The sequence below is a fragment of the Mollisia scopiformis genome (assembly GCF_001500285.1).
Source record: "Mollisia scopiformis unplaced genomic scaffold LY89scaffold_3, whole genome shotgun sequence".
NCBI lineage: Eukaryota > Fungi > Ascomycota > Leotiomycetes > Helotiales > Mollisiaceae > Mollisia > Mollisia scopiformis.
Genome location: NW_017263583.1, coordinates 1,823,647 through 1,848,281, shown reverse-complemented (window position 1 = coordinate 1,848,281; position 24,635 = coordinate 1,823,647). Strand labels below are relative to the sequence as shown.

General features: G+C 47.1%; 10 protein-coding genes across 10 annotated transcripts; 7 read left to right on the top strand and 3 right to left on the bottom strand.

The window, feature by feature from the left end:
* Positions 1 to 76: 76 nt before the first annotated feature.
* Positions 77 to 1,282, top strand: LY89DRAFT_607792 (uncharacterized protein). The gene is made up of 3 exons (XM_018210476.1): positions 77 to 353; positions 437 to 583; positions 641 to 1,282. The coding sequence occupies exons 1-3, from the start codon at positions 195 to 197 to the stop codon at positions 1,196 to 1,198; spliced, it is 864 nt and encodes a 287-aa protein (XP_018077259.1). The 5' UTR covers positions 77 to 194; the 3' UTR covers positions 1,199 to 1,282.
* LY89DRAFT_607788 (succinyl-CoA:3-ketoacid-coenzyme A transferase-like protein) lies at positions 1,224 to 3,505 on the bottom strand. The gene is made up of 6 exons (XM_018210475.1): positions 3,140 to 3,505; positions 2,626 to 2,910; positions 2,370 to 2,574; positions 1,909 to 2,316; positions 1,519 to 1,858; positions 1,224 to 1,469 (listed from the first exon to the last, which is right to left on the bottom strand). The coding sequence occupies exons 1-6, from the start codon at positions 3,426 to 3,428 to the stop codon at positions 1,335 to 1,337; spliced, it is 1,662 nt and encodes a 553-aa protein (XP_018077258.1). The 5' UTR covers positions 3,429 to 3,505; the 3' UTR covers positions 1,224 to 1,334.
* A 195-nt stretch (positions 3,506 to 3,700) lies between these two features.
* Positions 3,701 to 5,309, top strand: LY89DRAFT_680980 (mitochondrial dicarboxylate transporter). The gene is made up of 9 exons (XM_018214182.1): positions 3,701 to 3,882; positions 3,932 to 3,963; positions 4,011 to 4,035; positions 4,089 to 4,156; positions 4,205 to 4,401; positions 4,449 to 4,608; positions 4,656 to 4,674; positions 4,724 to 4,990; positions 5,038 to 5,309. The coding sequence occupies exons 1-9, from the start codon at positions 3,851 to 3,853 to the stop codon at positions 5,108 to 5,110; spliced, it is 873 nt and encodes a 290-aa protein (XP_018077257.1). The 5' UTR covers positions 3,701 to 3,850; the 3' UTR covers positions 5,111 to 5,309.
* A 316-nt stretch (positions 5,310 to 5,625) lies between these two features.
* Positions 5,626 to 8,599, top strand: LY89DRAFT_313584 (uncharacterized protein). Its single transcript, XM_018206653.1, has 8 exons — positions 5,626 to 5,945; positions 6,001 to 6,034; positions 6,121 to 6,606; positions 6,653 to 7,180; positions 7,227 to 7,365; positions 7,419 to 7,498; positions 7,544 to 7,617; positions 7,671 to 8,599. Exons 1-8 carry the CDS (start codon positions 5,774 to 5,776, stop codon positions 8,372 to 8,374), a joined length of 2,217 nt encoding a protein of 738 aa, XP_018077256.1. The 5' UTR covers positions 5,626 to 5,773; the 3' UTR covers positions 8,375 to 8,599.
* On the top strand, positions 8,571 to 10,354 carry LY89DRAFT_313678 (glycoside hydrolase). Its single transcript, XM_018206655.1, has 2 exons — positions 8,571 to 9,330; positions 9,379 to 10,354. Exons 1-2 carry the CDS (start codon positions 8,825 to 8,827, stop codon positions 10,157 to 10,159), a joined length of 1,287 nt encoding a protein of 428 aa, XP_018077255.1. The 5' UTR covers positions 8,571 to 8,824; the 3' UTR covers positions 10,160 to 10,354.
* Positions 10,355 to 10,777: 423 nt separating this feature from the next.
* On the top strand, positions 10,778 to 12,228 carry LY89DRAFT_714600 (uncharacterized protein). The gene is made up of 3 exons (XM_018218142.1): positions 10,778 to 11,651; positions 11,704 to 11,927; positions 12,009 to 12,228. The coding sequence occupies exons 1-3, from the start codon at positions 10,981 to 10,983 to the stop codon at positions 12,128 to 12,130; spliced, it is 1,017 nt and encodes a 338-aa protein (XP_018077254.1). The 5' UTR covers positions 10,778 to 10,980; the 3' UTR covers positions 12,131 to 12,228.
* On the bottom strand, positions 12,026 to 15,191 carry LY89DRAFT_313594 (uncharacterized protein). The gene is made up of 2 exons (XM_018206654.1): positions 14,204 to 15,191; positions 12,026 to 14,142 (listed from the first exon to the last, which is right to left on the bottom strand). Exons 1-2 carry the CDS (start codon positions 15,062 to 15,064, stop codon positions 12,400 to 12,402), a joined length of 2,604 nt encoding a protein of 867 aa, XP_018077253.1. The 5' UTR covers positions 15,065 to 15,191; the 3' UTR covers positions 12,026 to 12,399.
* A 258-nt stretch (positions 15,192 to 15,449) lies between these two features.
* LY89DRAFT_777916 (uncharacterized protein) lies at positions 15,450 to 17,016 on the top strand (the record flags this gene model as incomplete). The annotated part of the gene is made up of 2 exons (XM_018222171.1): positions 15,450 to 16,107; positions 16,157 to 17,016. The coding sequence occupies exons 1-2, from the start codon at positions 15,516 to 15,518 to the stop codon at positions 17,014 to 17,016; spliced, it is 1,452 nt and encodes a 483-aa protein (XP_018077252.1). The 5' UTR covers positions 15,450 to 15,515.
* Positions 17,017 to 17,057: 41 nt separating this feature from the next.
* LY89DRAFT_729003 (uncharacterized protein) lies at positions 17,058 to 18,950 on the bottom strand (the record flags this gene model as incomplete). The annotated part of the gene is made up of 5 exons (XM_018219332.1): positions 17,058 to 17,727; positions 17,787 to 17,908; positions 17,953 to 18,218; positions 18,281 to 18,862; positions 18,938 to 18,950. The coding sequence occupies 5 exons, from the start codon at positions 18,948 to 18,950 to the stop codon at positions 17,058 to 17,060; spliced, it is 1,653 nt and encodes a 550-aa protein (XP_018077251.1).
* Positions 18,951 to 22,090: 3,140 nt separating this feature from the next.
* On the top strand, positions 22,091 to 23,197 carry LY89DRAFT_680975 (uncharacterized protein). Its single transcript, XM_018214181.1, has 2 exons — positions 22,091 to 22,511; positions 22,586 to 23,197. The coding sequence occupies exons 1-2, from the start codon at positions 22,326 to 22,328 to the stop codon at positions 23,102 to 23,104; spliced, it is 705 nt and encodes a 234-aa protein (XP_018077250.1). The 5' UTR covers positions 22,091 to 22,325; the 3' UTR covers positions 23,105 to 23,197.
* The last annotated feature ends 1,438 nt before the right edge of the window (positions 23,198 to 24,635 follow it).

The following is a 24,635-nucleotide window of genomic DNA, read 5'->3' as shown; positions in this document are numbered from 1 at the left end:
AAAGAATGAGCGAAGACGCCACCTGTGGGAATTTTGTGGGGAGGTGCTTCGGTGGTCCTTTGCCGATAAGGACAACTCCGAACATCGCACGCTTGACGTCTTTATATCTTGTGAGATCAAGTCAAACTAGACTATTTCTCTGATGAACTGAACGCAGCTGTGTAAGAAGAAATACAGCAGCAGTTGATGTCACGATGTCTAAACTTTCTTCCTCATTGAAAGCGCTCATTGCAGCTCCGTATGCACGACCCAACACAACTCCCGCATCACCTCATGTCCGGAGTATATATGAAGCTTTGAGAACAGAAGCAAAAGGGAAGAATGTCGGAGTACCAGCTTGGCTCAGCTTATCTGTATGTGCAGGCGTTGACAATGTCCCAGATATCCAATTGGGGACACGATTGAATTTGTAGGGTAGCAAGCTGACCAGAGATAGACAGCAGCAACAATGACGATGAACTCCCCTGAAGGATTGACTCAATTATACGAGCTAGTGACAGACAAATCAAAAGACAAGAACCAAAGTGTACAAACAGCAGAATTGATGAGAGAAGTGGGATTAAAATGTATTGGTTTCAACGGTGTACGTTTCCCCGTCTCGTTCCTCCCTCTGCGGCTACAATGCTAACAATGCACCCAGGTCCCACGAACGATCAACTGCCTAGGTGCCTTCCGCTCTAGCCTCCCCTCAGAAATAGTTTCCTCCCTCTCTACAACGCCCAGTCGAACCTCTTCACCGCAAAACATAAACGCGACACTTTCTCGAGGCTCTTCGCTCTGGACATCCATATACCGACCCTTCGATTCGAAACTGTTTTCGAAACTCGCAGACTCGCATCCAGATTTACCAGTTTTCATCGTGAACCACGAATATGGTGCCTTGTTTTCTGATCCGCCTGAACTGAATAGGGGAAAGGTGGGTAGGGTGTTAACGAGTGTGATCGCTGTGGCTTGTTTGAGGGCCCAGACGGGTGTCGGACCTCAAGTTACGAGTCATGTTTTTGGATTGAGGAAGGCTTTTGAGGACGGGAGTGCAAACGCAGAAGGTGAAGAGGTCGTTGAAGGTGGTGAGTGGTTAGCGGGAGAGGAGGGCAATGCCTGGTTGTTGCAGGCTGTTGATAGGATTGTTGAAGCGATTGGGGAAGGGAAGGGAAGTACTTTTGCGCCCGGCATGGAGAGAATCAAGTCCAAGTTGTGAATATAGAGTTGATGTAGATGATTTAGAGATAGCAAAACATATGAAATTTTGTAGATAGATATGTACAATATATATAACATGACAAAGACCAGCTATGTGCATCGATGTGAATGCATTCTATACATGACGGAAATTTCTATTCCATGCTCTTCACATCATCTGCGACCTTGAATTTCGCCCCTGTCTTGCTTTTCACTTCCTCGACCTCGACTCCTGGCGCTAGCTCAGTCAAGGTCAATCCACCTTTCTCTCTATCAACCTCAAAGACGCACTATCACACGTTAACACTTCGCTCTCTCAATGCATCCTAGCAGACTTACCAAATCCGTAATTATAGTGCTCACACATCTCGCTCCGGTCAACGGTAATTCACAGCTCTCCACAATCTTTGGACTTCCATCCTTCGCCACATGATCTGTTGCAACCACAATCTTAGTCTGATCTGGATTGCCCACAAGATCCATCGCACCTCCCATTCCCTTGAAGACCTTTCCAGGAATCATGAAATTGGCCAAATCGCCATTGGCAGAGACTTGGAGAGCACCAAGGACGGAGACGTCGATGTGTCCACCTCGGATCATGGCAAAAGATTCAGCGGAGTCGAAGGTTGAGCCGCCTGGGATTATGGTTACAGTCTCTTTGCCGGCATTGATTACGTCGCTATCAGTGATTGTTAGAGTAAGTGTTAAGGGCAGAAGGAGAGAACCTACGCATCGATTTCCTCTTCAGTGGGATACGGTCCCATTCCAAGCAGTCCATTCTCACTCTGGATCCAAACCTTGGTTTCAGGTTTCAAGAAACTAGGTGCTAAAGTAGGAATCCCGACACCAAGATTGACATAGTACCCATGCTTCAATTCTTTACTTGTTCGCCTAGCGATACGTTCTCGTCTAAGCAGGGAGTCGGATTTCTTGCCATCACCTTGTCCTTCGACCTCCTTGAGTTTTCGAATCTCGATAACTTTCTCGACAGTGGCTGGGACGATTCTATCAACGTAAATTCCTTGAAGATGGACATTATCGGGATCGATGTCGCCAATTGAGACAATATTTTCGGCTTCGACGATTGTTACTTTGGCAGCTTTGGCCATAATCTGACCGAAAGTTTTGGTGGTGTATCTTCACAAGTCAGTCAACGATAATTGTGCCATCTACAAACCAAGAGAACTCACCTGAATTGACAGTTTCCCGCTTCGTCTACTTTGTATGCTCGCAAAATTGCAACATCGCCCTTAATAGCTTGTTCCATATTGTATGTCTTGCCATCGAAGATTCTGGTTTCTCGTGGCTTTCCAGCTTCGAGGATAGTGGTCTTGCCCGTTGTCTTGTCAACTGGTCCTAGACGGACAGGAATATCTCCAGTTTGTAGCAGTGTATCTGCAGACAAACTTAGCTCACATTCGACATGACGAGGGCGGAATGACTTACTAACACCTGTTGGAGTGAAGAAAGCAGGAATTCCGGCACCACCAGCACGTATTCTCTCTGCAATCGTTCCCTGCGGGGTCAACTCGATTGCAACTTCGCCGTTCAAATACTTCTTTTCCAACGCCTTGTTGTTACCCAGGAATGACATGATCAATCTGTCGATTTGCCCTGATACGACCAGAGGAGAAAGTCCGCCTCCACTGGCTGTACCACCATTGTTTGTGACGACTGTGAGATTGTCCAAGCTGTCCTTTCCCCTCTTCTCGATTGCTGCTATGATTGTATCTGTTTTCGCACAATTATTAGTTAGTGACAAGATGCTCTATTGAGGGAAGCAATTGTTTGAGAACGAGATCTCAAGTTTTATTCCATTCGCTTCGGCATACTCGTAATGCTTCGAGACAAAAGAAGCTCGAGGGACCTGCTTTGGCGCAGCTGCGAGATACAACAAAAGTTTCCAATGCCTATCCCCAAAGTACATTGAATCAAAAGATTGAGATAAATGTCTCCTTACCAGCAGTACCACAAAGTCCAAAACCCGCACTCAAAACTATCGCCCCGCTCTTTAAGTCTTTAACAGCTTCATCTGCATTCTTGAATATTTTCGACTGCCCTCTGACAATTTTCGGTGCTGGGTCTCGTTTCGCACCAACATTGGCTTTCTGCCCTTCCAATCGTATGCATGTCGCGTGCAGCTGCCGTGAGCTGTGGAATCTGGGGATAATGCGGGAGTGGGGTATGAATGATGTAGTCCGGCGAGAGCTTGCTGCTATACAAGCTGAGGGTATTCTTCTTGTTGCCATTTTGAGAAGATGCAATTGAACAACTTGAAGGGATAATGAGAAAGAAAGGAAGTGAGTATATTTTAGATGTTGATGACGATTTGTACAGTAGTGGAAATGCAAAGACCGGACGGTTGAAAACGTTCTGCCGCAGGCGGTCAAAATTCGGGCATTCTTTGCCTCCCGCTCCCCAATTGCCGAGGGAAAAACCAGGGCGTTCTGTGGAGTACTGGAACACGTCGGCTGATTCTTTAACCGCCGTGAGATGCACATGAGAGCAAGAAAATGACATCCGTGGGTCCGTACACTAACGGGACCTACTTTTGAATCCGAATTGGTCTGGTCAATGCCTTGGAGATACTTACCAAAACGACTTATACTTTGGCTACGTGCTGAAAGCGACAAAATGGGCTGAGGTTGTATGATTTTCTACAATTCTTGGGATGGCGAAGGCACAGCAACCTTTCTGGCTGGGGTAAGTGTGACATGTTAACAGAGATATGTCATGCTGAATATGTGGATAGTGGTGCATCTGCATCGATGGCAGCTTGTTTCAGTGAGTGCTTAACCCACGAACAGCGAATCCTGCTGACATTGACACAGCTCATCCTCTTGATCGGACCAAATAGTAAAGTCTTTCCACAGAGAAAAAGCTAAGGAACTTTAGCTGACGAATAGCAGCTGTATGCAAGTCCTCGCTTCGAAGCAGCCAATGCTGAAAGCAATGCATACATTTGCTGTCCGTGATGGTTGGTCTAAATGTCCAAAGTTCAAACGAAGAGGCTGACGCATCTCAGGTATACAGTCTCTCTGGTCTGGCCTCTCCGCATCGATCCTGAGACAGACGACATATTCCACTGCACGATTCGCCCTGTACGATGCCTTAGCTCGACAAATGCAACAAAGAACTGGGGGGAAGCTATCAGCAGCACAAACTGTTGCTTGTGCGGGATTCGCTGGAGGCCTTGCAGGCATGATTGGAAATCCCACAGAAGTATATGAGTCTTGCTGAATGGGCGGAAGCTTTGCTGATATGGATAGGTCGTCTTGGTGAGAATGTGCTCAGATGGTGTCAAGGAAACTCAACAAAGATATCGATATCCCAATGCGCTAGCCGGCCTCGTGAGAATTGGCAGGGAGGAGGGAGTGCGTGCTTTCACAAAAGGATTAGGTCCGAATATTGTCAGGAGTATCTTGATGAGTGAGTGTATATCTCCAATGGTGTAAAAGCAGTGCTAATTATTGCAGATGTTTCCCAAATCGCAGTGTGAGTCTTAGGGAGCCGAGTGATACGAAAAACACTGACAAACGTCTAGATACACCTCAGCGAAGCGCCAACTCCTCTCAAACAACTTCGTCCCATTATCTGACGGAGTTCCAGTACACATTGCGGCCTCTCTGATCGCAGGGACAGTCGCAACGACAGTATGTGCGCCGGCAGACGTACTGAAAAGCAGGTTACAGAACGCGGCTTCAGCAAAAGGTCAGGCTCCGTCCCTCATGAAGATCATCGTCACCGCAATAAGGAGTGAAGGGCCGGGAGTGTTACTGAGAGGCTGGACACCAGCATGGTTGCGACTTGCGTAGGTTGAGATGCCCCAAGAAAATATGACGGCGCTGACTTTGAAAGTCCAAACACCGTTCTCATGTTTATTTTCATGGAACAACTACAACGACTATTTGCTGCAAAGAATACATTGTGACAACTTGGAGGAAAGGCAATCTCAAATTAGAAATCAACAGTAAAGTCAGGTTCTTCAACAAATAGCAGCACTTGGTGCTAGAGTCTTCGGATCTTCTAGGCACAGAGTATACCACAAGATATAGTTCACTGAGCGATCCGGCGTTTCTGGGGAAATTGTATATACAGAGAATAGTATGAAGAATAAACGAACATCAAGAAACCTATATGAATGACACCCGCAGAGCATCAATTGTTCTCTCGTGCTCACAACTATCTTCCAAATCTCAACCATCTTGAGCAATTTCTGAGTCTCTTTGTGCTTCAAACAGAATTTTAGTTGTGTGGAGAAATGAATGACGGATAGATTTGGCAATTCTCAAGATAGCAATATGATTTTCTAGGATCTTCAGGGTGGGTTCAAGCTCGAGAGATCGGAAGACTTTTTTCAAGACATATGCGGGGTCGATCACGTGGTGTGGTTCGCTTCGTCGGCTCCGAATCGCACCTCACTTCACCCTGCTTCTTGTCTTTTGAGTTCACCAGGTTCTTCCGGGCCGACCGCCAATTACCATATCTTATAGATTCGTTGTTCACTATCCCTTGACTCATTGGAATATCTCAGCCCATCAATCTCCTCGGTCGCTATGGGAGTGTCCTCACAACGCGTAGCAGGATTGATGTTATGGAAGACCGGTCTCCATCCAGCTCCAATACGGCGGAGAAGGGCGACAGCCAGGGCCAGAAGCAAGCAGCTTGCTTGAATTGTAGACGAAGCAAAACTCGGTGCTTGCGGAACGCAGGGGATCTGAAGTGCAAGAAATGTTCTCAAGCCCAAACAGAGTGCATCATACCAGGTCGGTCACGTTATCCCTGAGCTCGTGAGATCATTGCAATTCTGATTCGTATCAGATTATCGCGTTGGTCGGAAGAAGGGAATCAAGAAGTATGTTCTCCACCATTCCTACCTCAGGGAGGAGATCGATTTGGAATTACGAAACCTTGGCTTTGCAGCTGCTGACTTGCATTCAGTAAACGCGATGGCCTTTCAAAGGCAGTTTTCGCGATTGAACAGGCTATCAAAAAGTCAAGAACAAAGAGCACCCAATCAGAGGAAGATCGAAATACGTTCCATTTACAACATCTCTTGAATGAAGCACAAGGGCTGCTCCCTCAAAGACCAACCTCTGCCGGATCAGTCAGAAGTGCGGGTCATCTACCACAACAAGAAATCAATGAGACCGTTCCTGAAAGCTCTGCTGAGGAGCAATTTGCGGTTGACGATGCAGAGAATCCTCTACAACTACTGGCCAGAGCATCTGATCTCTCTGCTCCGAATGCTCAGACTTCCTTCGCCACCAGCGCATCAATACATCACAATCCATCACGTGCCGGTAATGATCAGGACTTACAAGACTTCTTCGGCCCATTCCGTCCGAGTCTTGACGTTGGACCTGATATTGATCCAATTGACCTAGGTCTAGTCACAGAAGAAGAAGCAATTGCACTCTTTGCATAGTAAGAATACATCCCTCTCTCCAAGTCGCAAGACTAACATAGCTAGCTTTTACGACAATCTCTCACATACTCGATGGGGCCTCGACGCAAAATTACACACACCGGACTTCGTTCGAAAGCGATCCTCTTTTCTCTTTGCCTCCATCATGGCTGCTTCTGCACTTTTCATTCCCACTGCTGCAGCGATTTCGAAAAGACTCTCGTCTCATTGCAAGCACCTCGCCCAGTCTATCATGGTGAAGAGACACCGATCGCCAGAAATAGTTCTAGGCTTCATGGTCAATATTCCCTGGATGGCGCCTGGGAAGCATTGGGCGGACGATGAGACGTGTTCATACATGGGAGCGGCTTTGACAATAGCAATCGATATCTCTCTCAATAAGCTCATCGTTCCGTCTCCAAGTCCATCTCTTAAAGGAATCCATGAACGTCGGCCACCTTCAGATTACATCTCTGCAAGGAAGGCATTAGATCTTGATGGGTTCCATGATGTAGATCCTGCGTCTGAGTTTGGTAGGCGCCTGCTCCGTCGCCGCGAAAGAATCTGGTTGGCTTTGTTCGTGCTGGACCGAGGGTAAGTCCGGTTGTCTATGATAAGATCCACGTTCTCATCCATACAGTGTCTGTCTAGCAAGAGGAAGAGGTTTTACGGTTCCCTTAACGCCCATCATCGAGCATTGTGACAACTGGCATCAATCCGATATCGCCGACGTTTGGGATGGCTCGATGGTATCGTCAGCTATGCTAAGGCGCGATCTTGTGAGAAATCACTAATGATGACCCTTTCTCTTACAACTACTGATGTCTCGCAGGAGGTCTTGATCTCAGATGTAAAGAAAACTTGTGACGGAAATGGCATACGCGTTATGAATGGAGACAATACGGCTCAATCGTGAGTATCAACGAGCATTCTTTAGATGTCTTACTCATCTTGCAGACTTCAGCACATGATCGATGGCTTTTTCACAAAATGGTATACAACATGGGCATTCGCAACTGGGGGGATGAAAGGTTTGGCTGCACTCGCACTGTACCTACTTCTCGACAACGCTGACCTATTTCAGACAACTCAATCCCGCCATATGTTGAAATTCTAGTCACCCATGGGCGACTCTCTATTTACAGCAGTGTAATCAATCATCCTACGGCGCCTGTGGAGGTGAAACGATTTTTTCGAGCTGCAGGTCTTTCGTCCGCGTTGAATGTTATGCGAGCCGCTGTTCAGGGCGAGAATCGATTGAAATCAATGCCCAATAATACTGCGATTATGATTTCGTTCGCCGCATGCTTCGCCTTCTATCTGAGCACAATGGGCTCGGCTGCAAACATAAGCTTAGCCCCTTCCATTCGCAAATTGATCGAAGAAACAGCAGCTTTGCTTGAAAGAATTGGTTCCAACCCACCACACCGAAATGGAACGTCGGCCCTGTATGGCAGGCATCTTCGAGAAGTTGTGGGCTCCTTTCCAGCTCGACCAGATGGCTTGAGCCAGCCACTACAGCAAACATCATTTCCTATCTCTCGAAATGTTCCTATACAACCTCAATTGCCAACATATCAGAATCAAGCGGCTTTTGCGCCGATCCAGATGTCAGAACTTCTACCCTTCTCTGCAATGTCAGATGACCAGATTAACGAGGCCATCAACAACGCGGGCGACGAGCTGGAAATGTATCTTCCAAGCTTTCAGATGGCCGATAATCGACTAGATTGGCTCGATTCAATGGATTGGTTCAACATGGATGCTGGCATGAACCTTGGTCAGTAACTGATTCTTGACGACTCCTCTCGTTCTGCGAAGGTTGGGAAGAAGCAAATTCACGATCAACCCTTTCATCCACCATCCTTGCCATTTGCGGGGAACGCTGTCTACCTACGGAAGCAAAATACTTCCGAGTCTTTGGATTGTCGGCAATGCAAATGCAATCATTTCGGGACGACCATAACAGCCGAGCATGGGTATATAATTCAGCCCCTTGTTAACCAAACCTTTCATGAAGCACGCCCCACCTCGCGCATATAGATCTCGAGTCGTAGCTTCCGCAACTCGCAGCACCTATTTCATTTGCGGCGGATTGTATACATTCATAAGCTGGAAATGCAGTGACTATGGGTCATCATTGCTGCGGGTTTGCAAGAGGCCGTGGCAGTTCCAGACTTACTTAAATTACAGTCAGATATTGCCATCACAGTCGATGTCAGCAAGAAATATCAAACTATGGATGGCTTTGGGTTCTCGGAAGCATTTCAAAGAGCAAATGTGATTGTCAAGCTACCGGATAAGCAGCAGAAAGAAGTACTCGACCTACTATTCAATACCACGTCCGGAGCAGGAATGAACATCTTACGAATCGGCATTGGATCCTCCCCAGACTCAAGCAGTGACCACATGAACACAATCGAGCCCAAGAATCCCGGATCACCTACTGCCACGCCCGACTACGTGTGGGACGGCAAGGATAGTGGACAGCTCTTCGTTGCACAGCAAGCATATGCTCGAGGTGTGAGAACTTTCTATGCTGATGCTTGGAGTGCACCCTCTTTTATGAAGACCAATGGTAATGAAAATAATGGTGGATCTTTATGCGGTGTCAGTGGGACCAAATGTTCGAGTGGTGACTGGAAACAAGCTTACGCCAATTATCTCGTGGCCTACATCAAGTTCTACCAAGCTGCAGGCATAGACATCACTTATGTAGGCTTCCTGAATGAGCCGGAATACAGGTAAGATTAGATAAGTCATTTCTAGGACTCGTTCTGACGCTGGAATAGTGCAAGCTATGCAGGCATGCTTTCATCTGGCACACAAGCAGCAGACTTTATCAAGATCTTGGCCCCCACCATCTATACAGCGAATCTTAGCACTGGTATTGCTTGCTGCGACAGTGAGGGTTGGTCCAATCAAGGCACAATGACTTCCCAGATCAAGTCAGCAGGGGCCGAATCCCTCCTCGCAATAATCACTTCGCACAGCTATACGTCTTCTCCCAGTTCACCGATCAGCACGAGTAAGCGAGTTTGGCAGACAGAGAATGCTGATCTTCAGGGAGCGTGGCAATCCGCTTGGTATAGCAGCGGCGGGGCAGGCGAGGGCATGCACTGGGCGAGTCTGATTCACACGGCTGTCGTGAATGCAAATTGTAGTGCGTATGTCTACTGGGTCGGTGTTCAGGGTGGCTCAACCAATTCGAAGCTTGTGAGAGTGGACGGAGACTCCTACATAGTCAGTAAGAGACTTTGGGCCTTTGCTCAGTGGGCCAGAGCTGCGACACCTGGGAGCGTGAGAGTTGGAGTATCGGGAGGAAGTGGATTGCAAACGAGCGCCTACTTGAGAGACGATGGTACCCTTGCTGTGCTGGTCCTCAATACTGGGACTAGTGATGCAAGTGTGAGCATCAGCACGGCTGGTGACTTCACGGCGAATACGACAAAAGCATGGATCACGGACAATACCCACGACTATAGCGACACAGCTACCACAATTTCTAGCTCCGGGCTGGTTAGCGGGAGCGTCTCGGGACGATCAATGGTTACTTTCGTCTTGTCAAAGTAATGAGAAATGCTCTTTCTACATCGCTGAACCATCTCGATTTCTGAGCGTCAAGCCTGAGCGCATCAGCTGTTCTGTGATGGGAAATTTCGCTGACGTACAGTTATACATCTCAATGATGTATGCCAAATGCTATCGACGACCTCACCCATGCAATCAGAGCCCTAGGAAAAGGCGTGCCGAGAAACGTATTAAAAAATTGTCATGTTTTCAGGGCTATCCGGTCTACCTTTCCTAATGGCGTATGCCGTGATCGTGTTCTAGAAGCCGAGTCAGCAGCACGCCCCAAAAAGCAATTGAGACATGCACACAGATTGGGATCTTGCTTCCCTTTGCAACGATCTTTCTCTAAACTACACCTTCAATTTCTTTAATAAGCTAGCTACACCACTCTACTTTACGTGAAATTCTTTTGCGCATTTCGCGTTCTTCATGACTAGCAGATTTGGCCACGCATAAGTTCTGCACCTCATCACGAAGAGTACAGATTTCAGGCCAGCGACTGAAGACTGTTTCAATTTGAGACCTACAATGTATTTCTGTTTATCGATAGAATTTCCGACTTTAATGTCACAGACATCAGCACGAGTCTCGAATATTCGGTCTTTCGCTTCCTCTCGCCTCGCCTGTTTCTTCATAGGTGACTTCCCTAGAGAGTGCCCGAGTCCTAGAATTCTGTACCCGAACCTTGATTTGATTCGTGGTCAAGGCTAAATCCCAAATAATCTCTCAAGTGAGACTTTACGAATGTGAAGAATCTTCAAGCCATAATGACCTTCAATGTTAAGTGACATCCTTCCTTATCCTATTTCCACAACAACGAAATGCTGTCGAGAATCCTTTTTGGAGCTCTGCTCCCACTTTTGACCTCTGCTACGCAGACAGTTACTCTTACTGTTACCGCCACGCAGCCGTTGACCGTCTACTCTACTCAGCCTGCGTCCACCTTGACCGTGCAGCAGACACTTTCGCCCATTACAGTTTATATCACGCAGACAGACTTGTTCACTGTGTCGATATCAACCAGCACGAAGACAAAAACGACGACCTTAACAGTCACAGCCAGCAATGTGTCCACTCTACCCCTAACCACGATCCAAATCACTCAGACCCTGCCGCCAAACACTATCGTTCAGACGTACACCCAGGCAGCAAGCACCATAGTTCTAACCTCAACCTTGCCAGCTAGCACTTCAAGCACCACATTCACACAGTATGTCACTGTCAACCAGACCGTGTCGGCAATCTCAATCAGCACGACAACTCTCAAAACCAAAACGAAGACGTTAACCCTGAGTGCCTCGACGCTGTTCAGCACCGTTACCAGCATTGCAGCAACTCCATGCTATGCAACATCCACACCAGATATGATTCTCAATGGTGGGTTTGAGGAAGATGACGCGGGGTGGACTTTCTATGAGTATGGAACGACGGGAGCAACAAGTATGACTGAGGTGCAAGGCACTGTGAGTAATCCAGCATATGAAGGAAACTAGTAAGTTGCATTCCATGTTATATGTGCAGAGCTGATTGGTATCGTTGAAAAGCATGCTGGGCGTCGAGTTCCTCAGCAACAATAATCCTGGCATTGGCATAATCTCTCCAACGTTCAACTCTCCTCCTGCGTATAACTTGTCGTTTGCGGTCAGAGTCGATGCTCAAAATAGTGATACGACTGGATGTCAGGGATGGCTATACTCTGGTACCGGAGACAGTCCCATTGATGATTGGAGTCAGATGGATTTGAGCAAGTTTACGGGACAGACAACTTGTAAGTTCTAATCCACTTGACCCTCCTTTGAGCTCCACTGGGCTGTCTGAATTAGAGTGTAGCTGATGAGTGACATTATAGGGGTTACATATTCTGCAATATTCCAAGGAGGCATACTCGAGGATACAATCGAGATCGATATCGATTCTTGTTTGAATGGTCCTGTTTGGTACTTTGATTCGTTTATTGTTGTGGCTGCATAGGTGCAAAGTTGGAGAAAGAGAGGGTGGCAATGAAGGGGATTCGTGGTAGATGAACGTCAAAAAGCGGTGTGGTAAAATGTTTCGAGGAAATGACGAGCAAAGGCGCTTCTGTGTCTTACAGAACTGCAAGTAACGAACTAATTCATTTGACGGCCTTGCTATTTTATGATAGTGCGTATAGACTACTTTAATGTTGAAGACGATTGTCCATTCCTTCAAAAGAGAAAGTAGCCTCCGCAACCAAGAACTTGGCGCGGCATCTAACCTGACTACCAACCAGAACCAGGAGGGCCAGACGGTGCGGACACTGGGTAGTACGTTGACAATCTTGGGGCTTGAGGTCGTTGTGGTTGCGGCTCTCGGTAATCTGTTGGGAAATATGCTGGTGGCCCACTAAAGGATGGTGCAGGCTCCTCCATTGATCTCGCTCTCCCACCTAATGGCTCAAATCTCCTGCGCAGCGCTGGCTCGTTGGACCGATAGTAGTCGTTTCTCCTTGATCGCCCGGTATCTCTTCGTTTTGGTTTCGTAGGTGCTGCAGCTACTGGCATAGATGTCATAGATGCAGACGACTGCCCGCGATATCTTGGCTCGGCAACCCGTTCAGGATCTTGTTCTAAATCGGGCGGCTCCGGAACTTCGGGAACCTCAGGCATAGTATATTCGCCTGGACTTGAGGTGGCGTGGTAGGACTCTCTTCGCTTTGTCCTTGGTTGTGGTAGTTGACTTGATGGCCTATATGATTGCCGTCCACTTTGTTGGTGGACTCTTACCATTGGGTTTCTTGGTTCTGCGTCAGAACCATCAGAACTCTCTTCCTCGACATAGGCGTTCCTATTAGGACCCCGGGACGTGAGTCTGGGCTGATCGTTCATGAACTCTTCTCTTTCTACTCTTGCTTCTGGCATCGATCTTGTGCTTATGAAATCCATCTGTGGTACTCTCTCCGATGCATATCTTCGCTTTCCAGGCGTAGGTGTGACATTTTCGTGCTCTGGCGATCTTTCGGCCTCATTTCTGTGTTTTTCTGCTCTCGATTCTATGGGAGCGCCCTTGTCGCGGTCCAGCCTGTTTTCTGACTCAGGCCTGGAGGTTGATTCAATATATGGTCGTCTGGTACGTTCCGGTATGACGACTGGTGAATCGTCTTCTTCGTTTTCCTCGTCAGTATCGAAATTTTGGGGGGTTGCTCGTGCAGCAGGAGATCCTCTCTCGGGGCGTTGGTTCTTTGATTGGTTGCCGGGTATTGGACTGGTCGTCGGGCTTCTGGATCCTTCTGGCGTCCTAGAAACCCTCGAGTCGGTATTATCATCGCCTCGATTGAGTGATCCTGAGCTGAAATATCCAGGGCTCATGTTACCAGGGCTAATATGCCTAGGACTCAGATAACCCGCATTCGGCTCGTATACGGAAGGCAGACGTTGAAAGCCGCTTGATGGACGCAACTTGATCAGTTCTTGATCAACTTCCTCCACGTTCATTCTCGCTAGTAGCAAAGAAACACGGAACAAAACATCTTCATTGGTCTCGAACCATGTCCAAAGTGGATCTAGTTCTCTTAGTGATATCTCACACAACCACTTCTCGCCTTCCTTGCTTTCTTTATCAGGACGAATGGTAGCGAAATGTACCAGATTATAAAGGGCATAGAACTTTCTGAACTTCTGCGGCATGCCTTCGACAACGAGGATAGACTTTTCAGGGAAGCGCATAATATCCGCAACAGATACGGCCATCTCGAGAATGTCTCTTTGATCGAGAATCTTATCACGCGTGCTGACGTCGGTCGAATAGCATTTGGAATTTGTCTTGTCAATCTCGAGCTCTCTGAGTACAACCGATCTAGGTCTGAGATAAAGATTGTTATTGCGACGTTGATCTTCACCAAGCGAACACAATATATGCTCCAAGATAATGAGCGCGATAGGAGCGTTGCTCTTGGGTGGAATCATAAAGCCTTCCAGAATTTCTCCCAATTTTCGTGGGGAATCGAGATCTGTTATCTTCAGCACCTAGGGAAGTATTAGTAGAGCCATTCAGAGGATTAATGGTCTAGGAGATATTATCACATACGAGAAGCAGAATATCCAAGTGCTCCATCGACCCTTTAGCCTTTTTGATCTGCCCTCGCAAGAAGCTCAAAAGCTCATACTGCTCGCTGAAGGGCTTGTTTTGATACGCCACACGATCGTCCATAGCTGTCTGCAGCTGTTGTAGCAAGACCTCCCCAGTATGCACAAGACCATTGGTGGCATCGAGAAGTCGAAGTTCTTGCTGAGATGCAGGTCCACTAGTAAGAGTCTTGTACACGAGGTCGTGGTCTATCTCCGCCCAAGCGTGCATCAGCACTGATGCAACCTGAATCTCAATTACCGGATTTGTCTTCTGAAAGTCGTCTCGAAGCTTTTTTGTAGCCAAATTTTCAACCCTCATCCGAACTCGGTAGTGGTCGGCTGAATAGCCATGGAATCGTTGCTGGAAGTCGAGAGATGTCTCTGTGACGAGAGACATTGAGTCAGAAACTCGGTTGCTATCTTGCTCTGGGAATGTCTTGTGTTTAACCTCAGTGAAAGCATCGTGAATTATCTTGTCGATTTTCTCTCTGTCACTTGGGAAGTAGAGAGCAATTCTCACTCCAGCAAGATCAACGACATCATCTCTAATTTCTCTGGCGGTCTTGTACTCTCGCCCTAGCTTTCGCACTCGCTCTCTGAGTTTCGCTTCCAACCGATGGCCTTGCTTGACTCGATGGGTGACGATTGCACGAATGGCGTTGCTAGCAAGGAGAGTTTCGCAAAGCTCTTGCGCAAGACTAGCTGCTTCGGAATAGAAGTATTTGATTTGTACCCAATCTGCAATGAAGGATCCAATTACGTCGGCTGAATTGTCGATCCTGTTGCTGGATTCGAAGACTGAGAGAGAATCAGTCTCCATTCTCAGTTTGCCTGACCGCCAACGCAGCGACAGGGATCGCAGCTGAGGTCAATTAATGTCCCAGCCTCGTGTGGTAATTGACAGAACAACTTCTGGAATTTACTTCGATCGATGGTCTAGCTAGAGATCTTTCGTTGCCGTGTACACAACCTTGGTTGCAGAACAGTGATATTGATTGCCAAGTCGAAAATAATTTGTTTTTGATTGTTGAAATGGGTTCGACACGCCCGTCCAAGCAGGCATGCAGCAAACTTGTCAAGCGGGCGTAACCGAGAGCGAATAGAATTTGCTCTGGCTCCGACTTGCAGCTCTCACGAGGCACACTGCGGCTGAGCATCGATAGCTGCCTGAAAAAAGTGTCAGCTTGACTAGGCTTTGTGGACATCTTTTGTGCTCGACGAGGAATTCGACGGCTTTCTGGCTTCTAGTCGGAGTTGGATATCCCATCTCAATGTTTGCTGAAGTACAGAGGATGGCACCCTCATACTCAGACTACGTCTTTGCGCAGAGCAAGCGGAATCCCTGCCTCATCAATCTTTGTCAATTCATTGCAAATGATGATGCGAGATATGGTTGTAGAATTGCCAGCCTTCAATTCCGCAGCGATTGTAAAAAGCCTACTCGAGTCGATCTCGGTCTACAAGAACTCGAGGCCATCATATGTTCAGATGTTCATGGCTCTGGCCGTCTCATCATTGTCGAGGATCTCAATGGAGCTGTCATAGAAACGCTAGGATCAGGCTTGGATATTAATCCGCTGTTCTTCGCATCACATATTCATGGACCAAAGGTAGAGATCACATCATCTAAGCCATCAGCGGCCATCCTGCCGTCTAAAATGTTGAGCCAGAACTTCCTCAGTCTTCAGTATCAGCGCTCGGTCGACTTCGGTCCATGTACGATGGTACCAAAGAAGATGTCACGCGACTGCAATGTGCCACGCAAGGTGGTGATTCTGCCACCCATGAAGGATACACGAATCGGACTGGAACAACAAAGCTGTTCCATCTTGATGTCAACTACAAGATCAAATTCATGGCTAGGTAGGTACGATGAACCATTTCTGAGCGGTTGAAATTGACCAGAATCTAGGCGTAATACTGGTTGACAAGCCGAATTCAGACAAGTACACATCTCCAGAAAAGAAAATGGTCCTTCCGTCACGACCGTTCCAGGGTGGGTACGAAGACTTCTCGAAGCGTCCATCGCTTTTCGATGATGATAGGGGATATCCTGAACGATCATCGCTTCTCGAAGACTTGATATACTTCTGGACGAAAGAGTTGCCTCCCGCTTTCGACAACGAGCAACCCACGCTACTGTCTCTGTCTTACTACCCTCTCAAAATTGCAGCCGCAGAGTGGGTTAGCTACATCTCCGTGATGAGCAACAGCATCAAACAATTTGAGTATACTACAGAAGCTCCGTCACAGAAAGACGGACTCCAAAAAATTGATTCAGACTTGCGATCCCTCGAAACATGGGGTCGTCGTTGCTTGCAGACCTCAAGCAAATTGCAGGCTGCCCTTGATTTCCTCAAACACCACACCAAGGACAATTCAGGGCTAGAACAATATTCCATGATGATTCAAGATTTCGAACACATCATGGGGTTGGTCTATACTTACGGTCATCGACTCGAGATAATGGTGCCAGTGGTTACTTCGGTACTCCAGATCGCAGACACACGTCGCTCATTGAGGGAAGCAGCAAATGTCACTCGATTGACCAATCTTGCGTTGCTTTTTGTACCACTGTCATTCGTGGCGAGTCTTTTCAGCATGAATGGTAGCATCACAAGACATGGCTTGGCGATTTACTTCGCAATCGCCATCCCTCTCTGCGCCGTTGTATTCTTCGTCGCACGTCTGCCGGTCATTGACTTTGCTAGCATTAGCCTGGCCTTCAGGTACAAAGAGCGCAGGGAAGCAAGAATGAAGTCTCGGGGTTGAGGGGCCGCAAGACTGTCTCTGCAGGGCATGTGGATAGTGCATTATGGAGACGCTTCCCAAAGGCGCTCGCCAGCTGCGTCAAGCTCTACCTGCCATAGAATCCTGTCGAGACATGATCTAGCAACAGTCCAATCTGGCAATCCCATATAATCGGACATCGCTCGGAACTTGACCGCGAACCATTCTTGTTCCGGCTTTCCTTCAGCAGCAACCCCGCCAAAACCAAGAATCCAGAAGCATTTGTCAGTCAAATGCTGTTCGTGGAGGGAGGTCAATTCTAGGAGCTCAAGAGAATTCTTCAGCCGAGTCACGGCATTAGCGGTAACAGCGTAGCTCAGAGGAATATCGCGAAGACAGTGGCCGCAGTATATAAGGGCCGCTAATGCGCAGACTCTATCAAGTGGAGTAGCATCCGAGCCGCTTTGGGCAAGGTCGAAAAGATTGCGCTGGAGAAAATATATTTTGTCGCTGTACCAAATGTCTTCCGAGGGGATCTTAGACGCTTGGCGAATGATTCGCAGCTTCTCGGCTAGATCTCGAATCCCATATGAAAGTTGCTCAAAGTTTGGGGCGCCAGAACCCTTGAACGGGCAGCACTGTGGAAGCCCTGTACGAAGACTGTGGTCGTCCTGAGGCCCAGCTGTCTCTGGAAGTAATAGAGGCGGGAAGCGGGGCTTCTGTAAAATAGCAGTTGCGACATGATAGTCGGCCCTAGATATGGTAATTAGAGATACAAGTTGCACCATATACCGTGATATACGGGAGCTTACCATCCAATGATGCGTTGTATAATCATAGAAAATCCTCCCTCATGAAGACCACCACGAAGATTTACCATCTTCTCCAATCCATCCATATGAATAACCATGCTAGACATAGAGCCGTTCGAAGACTAATTATGAGCATGTGCATCTTCGACTAGTTATGAATTCGTACCTCATATGCAGCCATGTTTGCAACCGTGCCAATAGTTTCATCCGTCAGTGCTTGAGATGAGTCCGAGAGCTTTTCATTGATTAATGAAGCAGTCGTAGTAGCATGATACATGCTTTCTGTTGAATTGTTGGTCCTGAATTGAACATTGAACTTCGTGGCATAGTGGCACAGGAATGAGTGAAACATAGCAGTATCATGCACCGCGAGTGAGAGTAGAGTCCTCCTCATTGGCATCATGAGCCAGGATGAGAGCAAACTATCGCTAACTATCAGAAGCTATATTAGCATTCAGAAAGAAAAGGTGTAATGGAAGGCACTCGGTGCTTACAATAGTGATGCAGGAGAAGCTGTGTACGAGGAGTGATAAGAACAGCCATAGCCGAAAATGGATCCAGCATCCCATTGGATGGAGCTTGATACAGTCTAGCAGTTTCCCAGATTGAAGAAGGGTGAAGCAGATCTTCGTCTTCAAGCATGTTCTCGTTGAATTCGGCATTTGCATAGGAGGTTTCCACGCTGGGTTCGAACTCTCGCTCGGGCTTGTCTTTCTGCGCCTCTGGTGCTCTCTTTTGTCTTCCAGCTTTGGATTTTACGGGTACCCATCGCTTAAGGACCCCCTTGCCAAGTCGGAACTTTTGAGTCTGACCTTTCATATCGACTTTCGTTGGATCATGTCCATCATTTTGAGACTTCGTCTTCCCGGTTGTTTTTTGTATTCGGCGTTGGTGAAAGTCTCGCATGACCTGAACTCTGACCTTGGTACGTGATGCTTTGTCGAGCGACGGGGATTCGGTAACATTGATGAACATAGAGTCCCCATCTTGGTCTCCTTTCACTGGCTGGGACGTTTGGAAGACCTGACCTACATCACGTGGCGAATTTAGAGCTTGGTCGCCCCCCTTATCTTGAGCTGCAGGAGATCAGCCCAGAATGCATATATGAGGGTTTGAATAAGCGCAAGTGTACGAGAAACCAGTGAACGTACGGAAAGAGGACATTGTCACTTCCCACCCAACGGCGCGTGCCAAAATGCTTCGTACCCCGATATATCTGCAATATTGGGACTTGATAATTCAAATGCACATCTGCGCTCCGAAGCCCGACTCAAGAGAGTTTTGTCTTCCTTACTGGAGCACATCTTGATGTACATGCTGGTATTGTAGGTACTTATGATGGTGAAAAGCTGTGTCACGTTGATTACTTCAGCCAGATACAGTTATAGCTAGTCCCAAAGGCGCGTAGCGGATTACCCCTGACAAATCAAACTTGACAAATCTCTTCACTCAATAATTGAAATCTGCAGTCTTCTGTTGTTATATCCGATCGTCGAAACAACAGGTTTCCTGACCTGCTAGTTTGAGAAGAAGCCAGTGTTTTACTCTTCACAGAATTCGATCAAGATAGTTGTGGACATACCAAGTCTTCCAAACCTCTCCCCTAAAACTTGTCACAAATTCAAACTTTTTGGAGACGTGGTGCGATGCTTGTTTTCCTCTTCCTCATCTGCGGTCAGCTGTACATTGTTGAGCATTAGAATGTCGCGTGGAGATTGCCAAATGTGAAATAGCAAGAGTATCTCTGATCATGCCTGTACATGTGATGTATTGCTCTGGTGCAGCATATTTCAAATGTCAGAGTGTTCCTCCTTCTTTTCATTTCTCACGATCAAATTGAAGTTCTCTATAGTCGCTTTGCAAATCTCTCCAAGAAAACGCTCTAATCTCGAGGTGTCCTTATACGGTATATTTCGATACCATGATGCTTATGTGCATTGTCTTGATTTTTCATTTGCTTGGTCTGCTCAATACGTGAGGCTATTTCTTCCAGTGAATTGGCAGTCATAAGGATACCCACTTTGCTTGCTACCTTTGTCACAATTGAACACCTCACACAAAACATTCCGTCCAACTAGCCCTCAAAGTGGCGAGGAGGGAGCAGGGAACAAAGAGCTACAACTATCTTCGATCCACAACAAAATTAGTCTCACAATCTGATTAGATCAGATTATCGTCAAACAAGCCAGCTCTTGGAAAGCTCATTTCACCTAGTTCAATTGTGATTCCAAGCTCCAGCATAGCAGTTTCCTCTGAACCACAACTTCACTATTCCTATGAACGTGTAGGCATATAGCTATTGAACCAAACATCTCAAAACTTACAATGCAGGTTATTTGCATTCAAGTGAAGCGGGGTCTCCTTGCCATAAAGGTTTGAGAATTCAATATAGCTGGAGGATTTCGACAATTGTCGATGTCACGTGTAAGCTATTGCTCAAGACGGGTTCCAGCAACCCACATCAACTCCCAAAGTTCAATGAATGTTTGGCAAATTACCTGATCAAGCTTCTTGTCTCTTTACAGTACGATGATGCAGAACAGGATGGATGCTCTTCACGACTGTTGTCGCGTGGGAGCTTTGATAGAGAATGGAATGGACATCTCTAGGAAGTGCGGTATTGATCAAGCAGGACTAGTATTTTCTGCTTAGCTTTCAAATAATCAGAATCCAATGAAAAGTCTCTTGCATCAAGGAATTAAGGCTTTAGAGAGAAATTAACCCAACCTGAGGGTGGATGAAGGTTGCGAGTCAGTCAACTAAAATGCCTTCCAACTTCCAAATTCGCGCATCAAACGTGAAACAGTGTCAGTTTAGAAGAGTGAGCGAGATGTTCTTTCATCCACCATCTCAACGGTGAAATCTTAGTTCATGGATTCGTGCATCCTTCGTTGCAAACAACCTCAGAGTGGAGATCGTGTACCGATTCGGAACGAGGTCTAAACGAGCCCAATGCGGTAAGCTGTGCTACAGCCGCAACCGCCGCATCCCCCCATCCTCCCTCACAAGAGACGAGTATTTAGTAAAGACGGCTATCGCCTTCCTACGAATAAATAGGTAGTGATAGACTTTCCGTGCCTAAGACTTGCATCGGCGGATCTTCCTAAGGCTGATCCATTTGATACTCTTAGCTCCGGAGACCTGGTGGGGTCCTGTTTGCAAGTCAAGCCTCCACTGGTAACTCAGACGGTAGACTTAAAGCCTACCTGAAAGTTTGCCTGCAAGATCAGATCCAACTCTTGGTTGAAGGTTGATGAATACGTGTGAGGTGGGACCTGAAGCTTTCCTTCACCTCATTATGCCGGGGGTAGTTGACCCGAAAGCCAACTGACAAACCTTCCGCTACACGAACAGTGCAGATACCAAAAGCTTATTTTCCCCACTTCCAAAAAAACCCCCCACCCTGAGGGCTGTACTTCCATTGGAGCCGTATTCGACTAAATCTTCAAGGCCTATTTTGGCAAGTTCTCCATGGAAGAGGATCTACCTAGATAAAGAACATGCTTGCCATTTACGGATAGTCTTTCAGGAAGCACTATTGTGTCCAATCCCATGAATTGCGGCGGGGAAGCGTCTGAGATACCCAGGTACGAATTGACAGCGCCGCATACAGGGAGGGACGGTAGGGGCTGTAGACGCGCAACCCACCATGAAACTAAAATGGAGATTGTCAGAGGCTGACTATTCCTGAGAGAAGCCTCGAAATGGGAACAGTCCAGTGACCCTAAAGTAATGAGCGAATTTGATCCTTTCGCCGAATCGCATGACCGGATAGATGAAGCAGAATAAAGCCCAATTGCAAGTTTCTGCACAGAAGACTGAAAAGAGTGTTGAGACCAAAGCTCCCTCACCGATATTATCTTGATACGCTAGATTCTAGAATTTGACGGCTTACGACTTGCCAATCACAGCTTCGCTCTAAGAGTGTTGCATATCGTGAAGACGCATTTCCCGATAGGAACCTCAATCTGATTGAATATTCCCGTTCACCGACCTGCAACCACGTTCTGATACGCCAGGTGGCAAATATCGCGCATAATTCCTACCCGCGCCTGTGATGACCCAAATGGTCTGAGTTTTTGATTACATCAGGGGTGCTAGTCATCCATCCGGTCCCGTAGTCATCAGCTAGCGAAGTCTTCCAGCCACTAATTGACGCCTACGGTTGAGAAGACAGAGCAGGGCGCTGACAAAGGACTCGATGCAGGGTAAGCGCAATGGAGGGCTTGCTGTGCCGCCAAGCTTTCTTCGGTACATCGACGGGGATTTTCCCATCGCAATGGAATAGGTGGATACTGTGACACGGTTGGGTAGGAGGGGCTTGGTCTAAATTTCAGCATCTGTGTTGCATTGTTGATATAAAGTTTATGGGGCACAACTTTTGCAATATCAAACTAACTACTGCTCAGCCTTTGGAAGCTAGTGTTTGGGTCCAACTCGCGAGCAGCCTTCCGCCGGCAGATCACATTCGTTGAAACACTACATACGACTGGAACTCTGCTCCAATCTTTCGTCGAAGAAACGGCAGATATAGAAAGAATGGACTCGCCACAGCATGACACTGAGATTGCGATGGCATCTCAACAAGAAAAGGAAGCAGACCCTAAGATGCCGTTTGATTACAGTCAAGACAGCTTCTGGGAGAGCACGGCTTTCTACCAGCAAAGTCTAGCTACGACTCCAATTGATAGTGGTTTCTTTGAACAAGCTACACTTGGGTTGTCGGTATGTTTACAAGTTATCATACTTCTCGACAACTAAGATGAAAGGTTTTTGAAGTCTAGGCTGATGTGCAGCAGATCAACACATCAAGTCCTCATTACGCTCGAGGCCTGACCAACGAGCCAAGTGGCATATCATACTCGGACTGGGGAGGTAGCATTTCAGGGGATATGCTTTCCGGAGGAGAATTCTCGCCAGGACCAAGATCTACCAAGGCGAACACATTCCCCGAGCCGAACACACGAAATACAACAGGCCCAAGACGCCCATCAGCAGAAGCCATCGCCCGGAGACGGAAGCAAAATCGAGTATCACAAGCTGCTTGGAGGGCGAGAAACAAGGAACTGGTTGAGGAGCTTCGTCAAGAAATCGCCGAGTATTCAGAATACAACAAAACTATGAAAGAGACAATGCGATCACTGCTCAAGACGACAGAATCACTGAAGGGTGTAATTGAGCATGCCCTCGCTCTCCCAGAGCCGAAAACTTCCCAAGACGATGGAAAACAGAGTACTAGCGAAGGACAATTGCTCTCCCCACCCGAATCTTCTGCAGAGGGGACAACGTTCGACCTCGATGCGCCTCATGATCCTTGAATGAGGACTTGATGAGATTGATTGGGAGTTCGGTGTTCTGGAGCCTTCTTTGTGTGTGCTTTCCAGGGGAGGATGGGTGGTTTGGCGTTCTAGTGATACACCAAGAGGCATAATTGCCTCTACAATGTAATTTGTTTGCTATCTGAGAGATCACAGCCTTCATTCAAGCCACCTTCGCAGACGGGAAGCTCTACCATGAAATTCTCCAGCTTTCTACTGAACTATTGTCAAGTCTTGCGCCTAGCAAGCCTCTTGGTAGACATAAAATGAATTTTGGAGTTTTATCAAAATCATTGATTGGAAGTCGAGCAACTTAATCCCGGGATTCGAGAAAAATTCGACCGCTTACAATGTTATATTGCTCTCGAATTTCGTTCCACGACCATAACCTCGCTTTGCAGTTAAAAGCCAGGACAATCTTCGGTGTCGGATCCCACGAGCATCTCGAGTTTATGCAAGACATGCATTGCATGCGTGTCTGACGTGTCTGCGCTACTCAATCACGGTCATTTATGGGAAGCAATTTCCAGATCCGTATTAAAGAAAAGGAAAGCATACTTCGTAGTGCAGATGTTCTGGTAATCACAAAAGGAAAACTCAATGTTCTGAGCATGGAAATCAATGACGCAAGGGGAGTAATCTTCGTATCCTTGTGCAATCATCATCGTCCGTTTCGACGGGCCGCTTGGCCACCGGGTGGCGCGATGTCAACAATGATTTGAAGTTCACAGCTCCGGACAATTCCCTATTCAGTGGAAAGAGCCGTGTCTGGGAAAACGCCGAAATATTCGGTACCAGTTTTGATTTTCAATGGCAATTGGCTCGTGAGCTGCGAACACAAGTGAAACTTGTAGACCAATATTATCGCAAGAAATATAATAGTCGGATCCCAAGCCGCGTGAATGATTTTCTCGGTACAGTAACTACCTTAGCTACTTTCATAAGTAAGAACAACAGGAACATATGGCATTCCTGCAATACAATATGGCAAAAGCAAGAGATTACTGCTCCCCCTTTGCATTCTCTGCGCTATTCAGTTTGACCCAACGTTCACAGCACAGATACCCTCATACCCGTTAATGGTTGGGACACCAATTCCAAGTCAGTGAATATCGCTCTCCAAATACTCGTCTGCAAAGAAGAAGCTGAGCATGCTCATGTATGCTAGGCCTGCTGACTACAACTCCGATTGCTCGAACATGGATGTTAGAACCTATCGATAGCGGGTATTACATCATAAATTCTGCTCAAAACAATGGCTATATCACAGCACCCAGTAGTAAATTAATCCATATAGACATAGATCTGGATCAGTTTGCAGATGCTAGTAAGTCTCAAACAAGTTCGATCTTGATATTGACAGGATCGTTCGTCCAACAGATTTTCTGCCAATGGGGTGTTAGCTTCGACGAGAGCACAGCAACCATAAAGTAAGATGACAATCAAAAGCATAAACTTTGGATACAAGAGTTGTGGGGTCTATCAATTCTCAGGCACATATTGCGTTCGGCTTAGGGGCAAAGACAATATG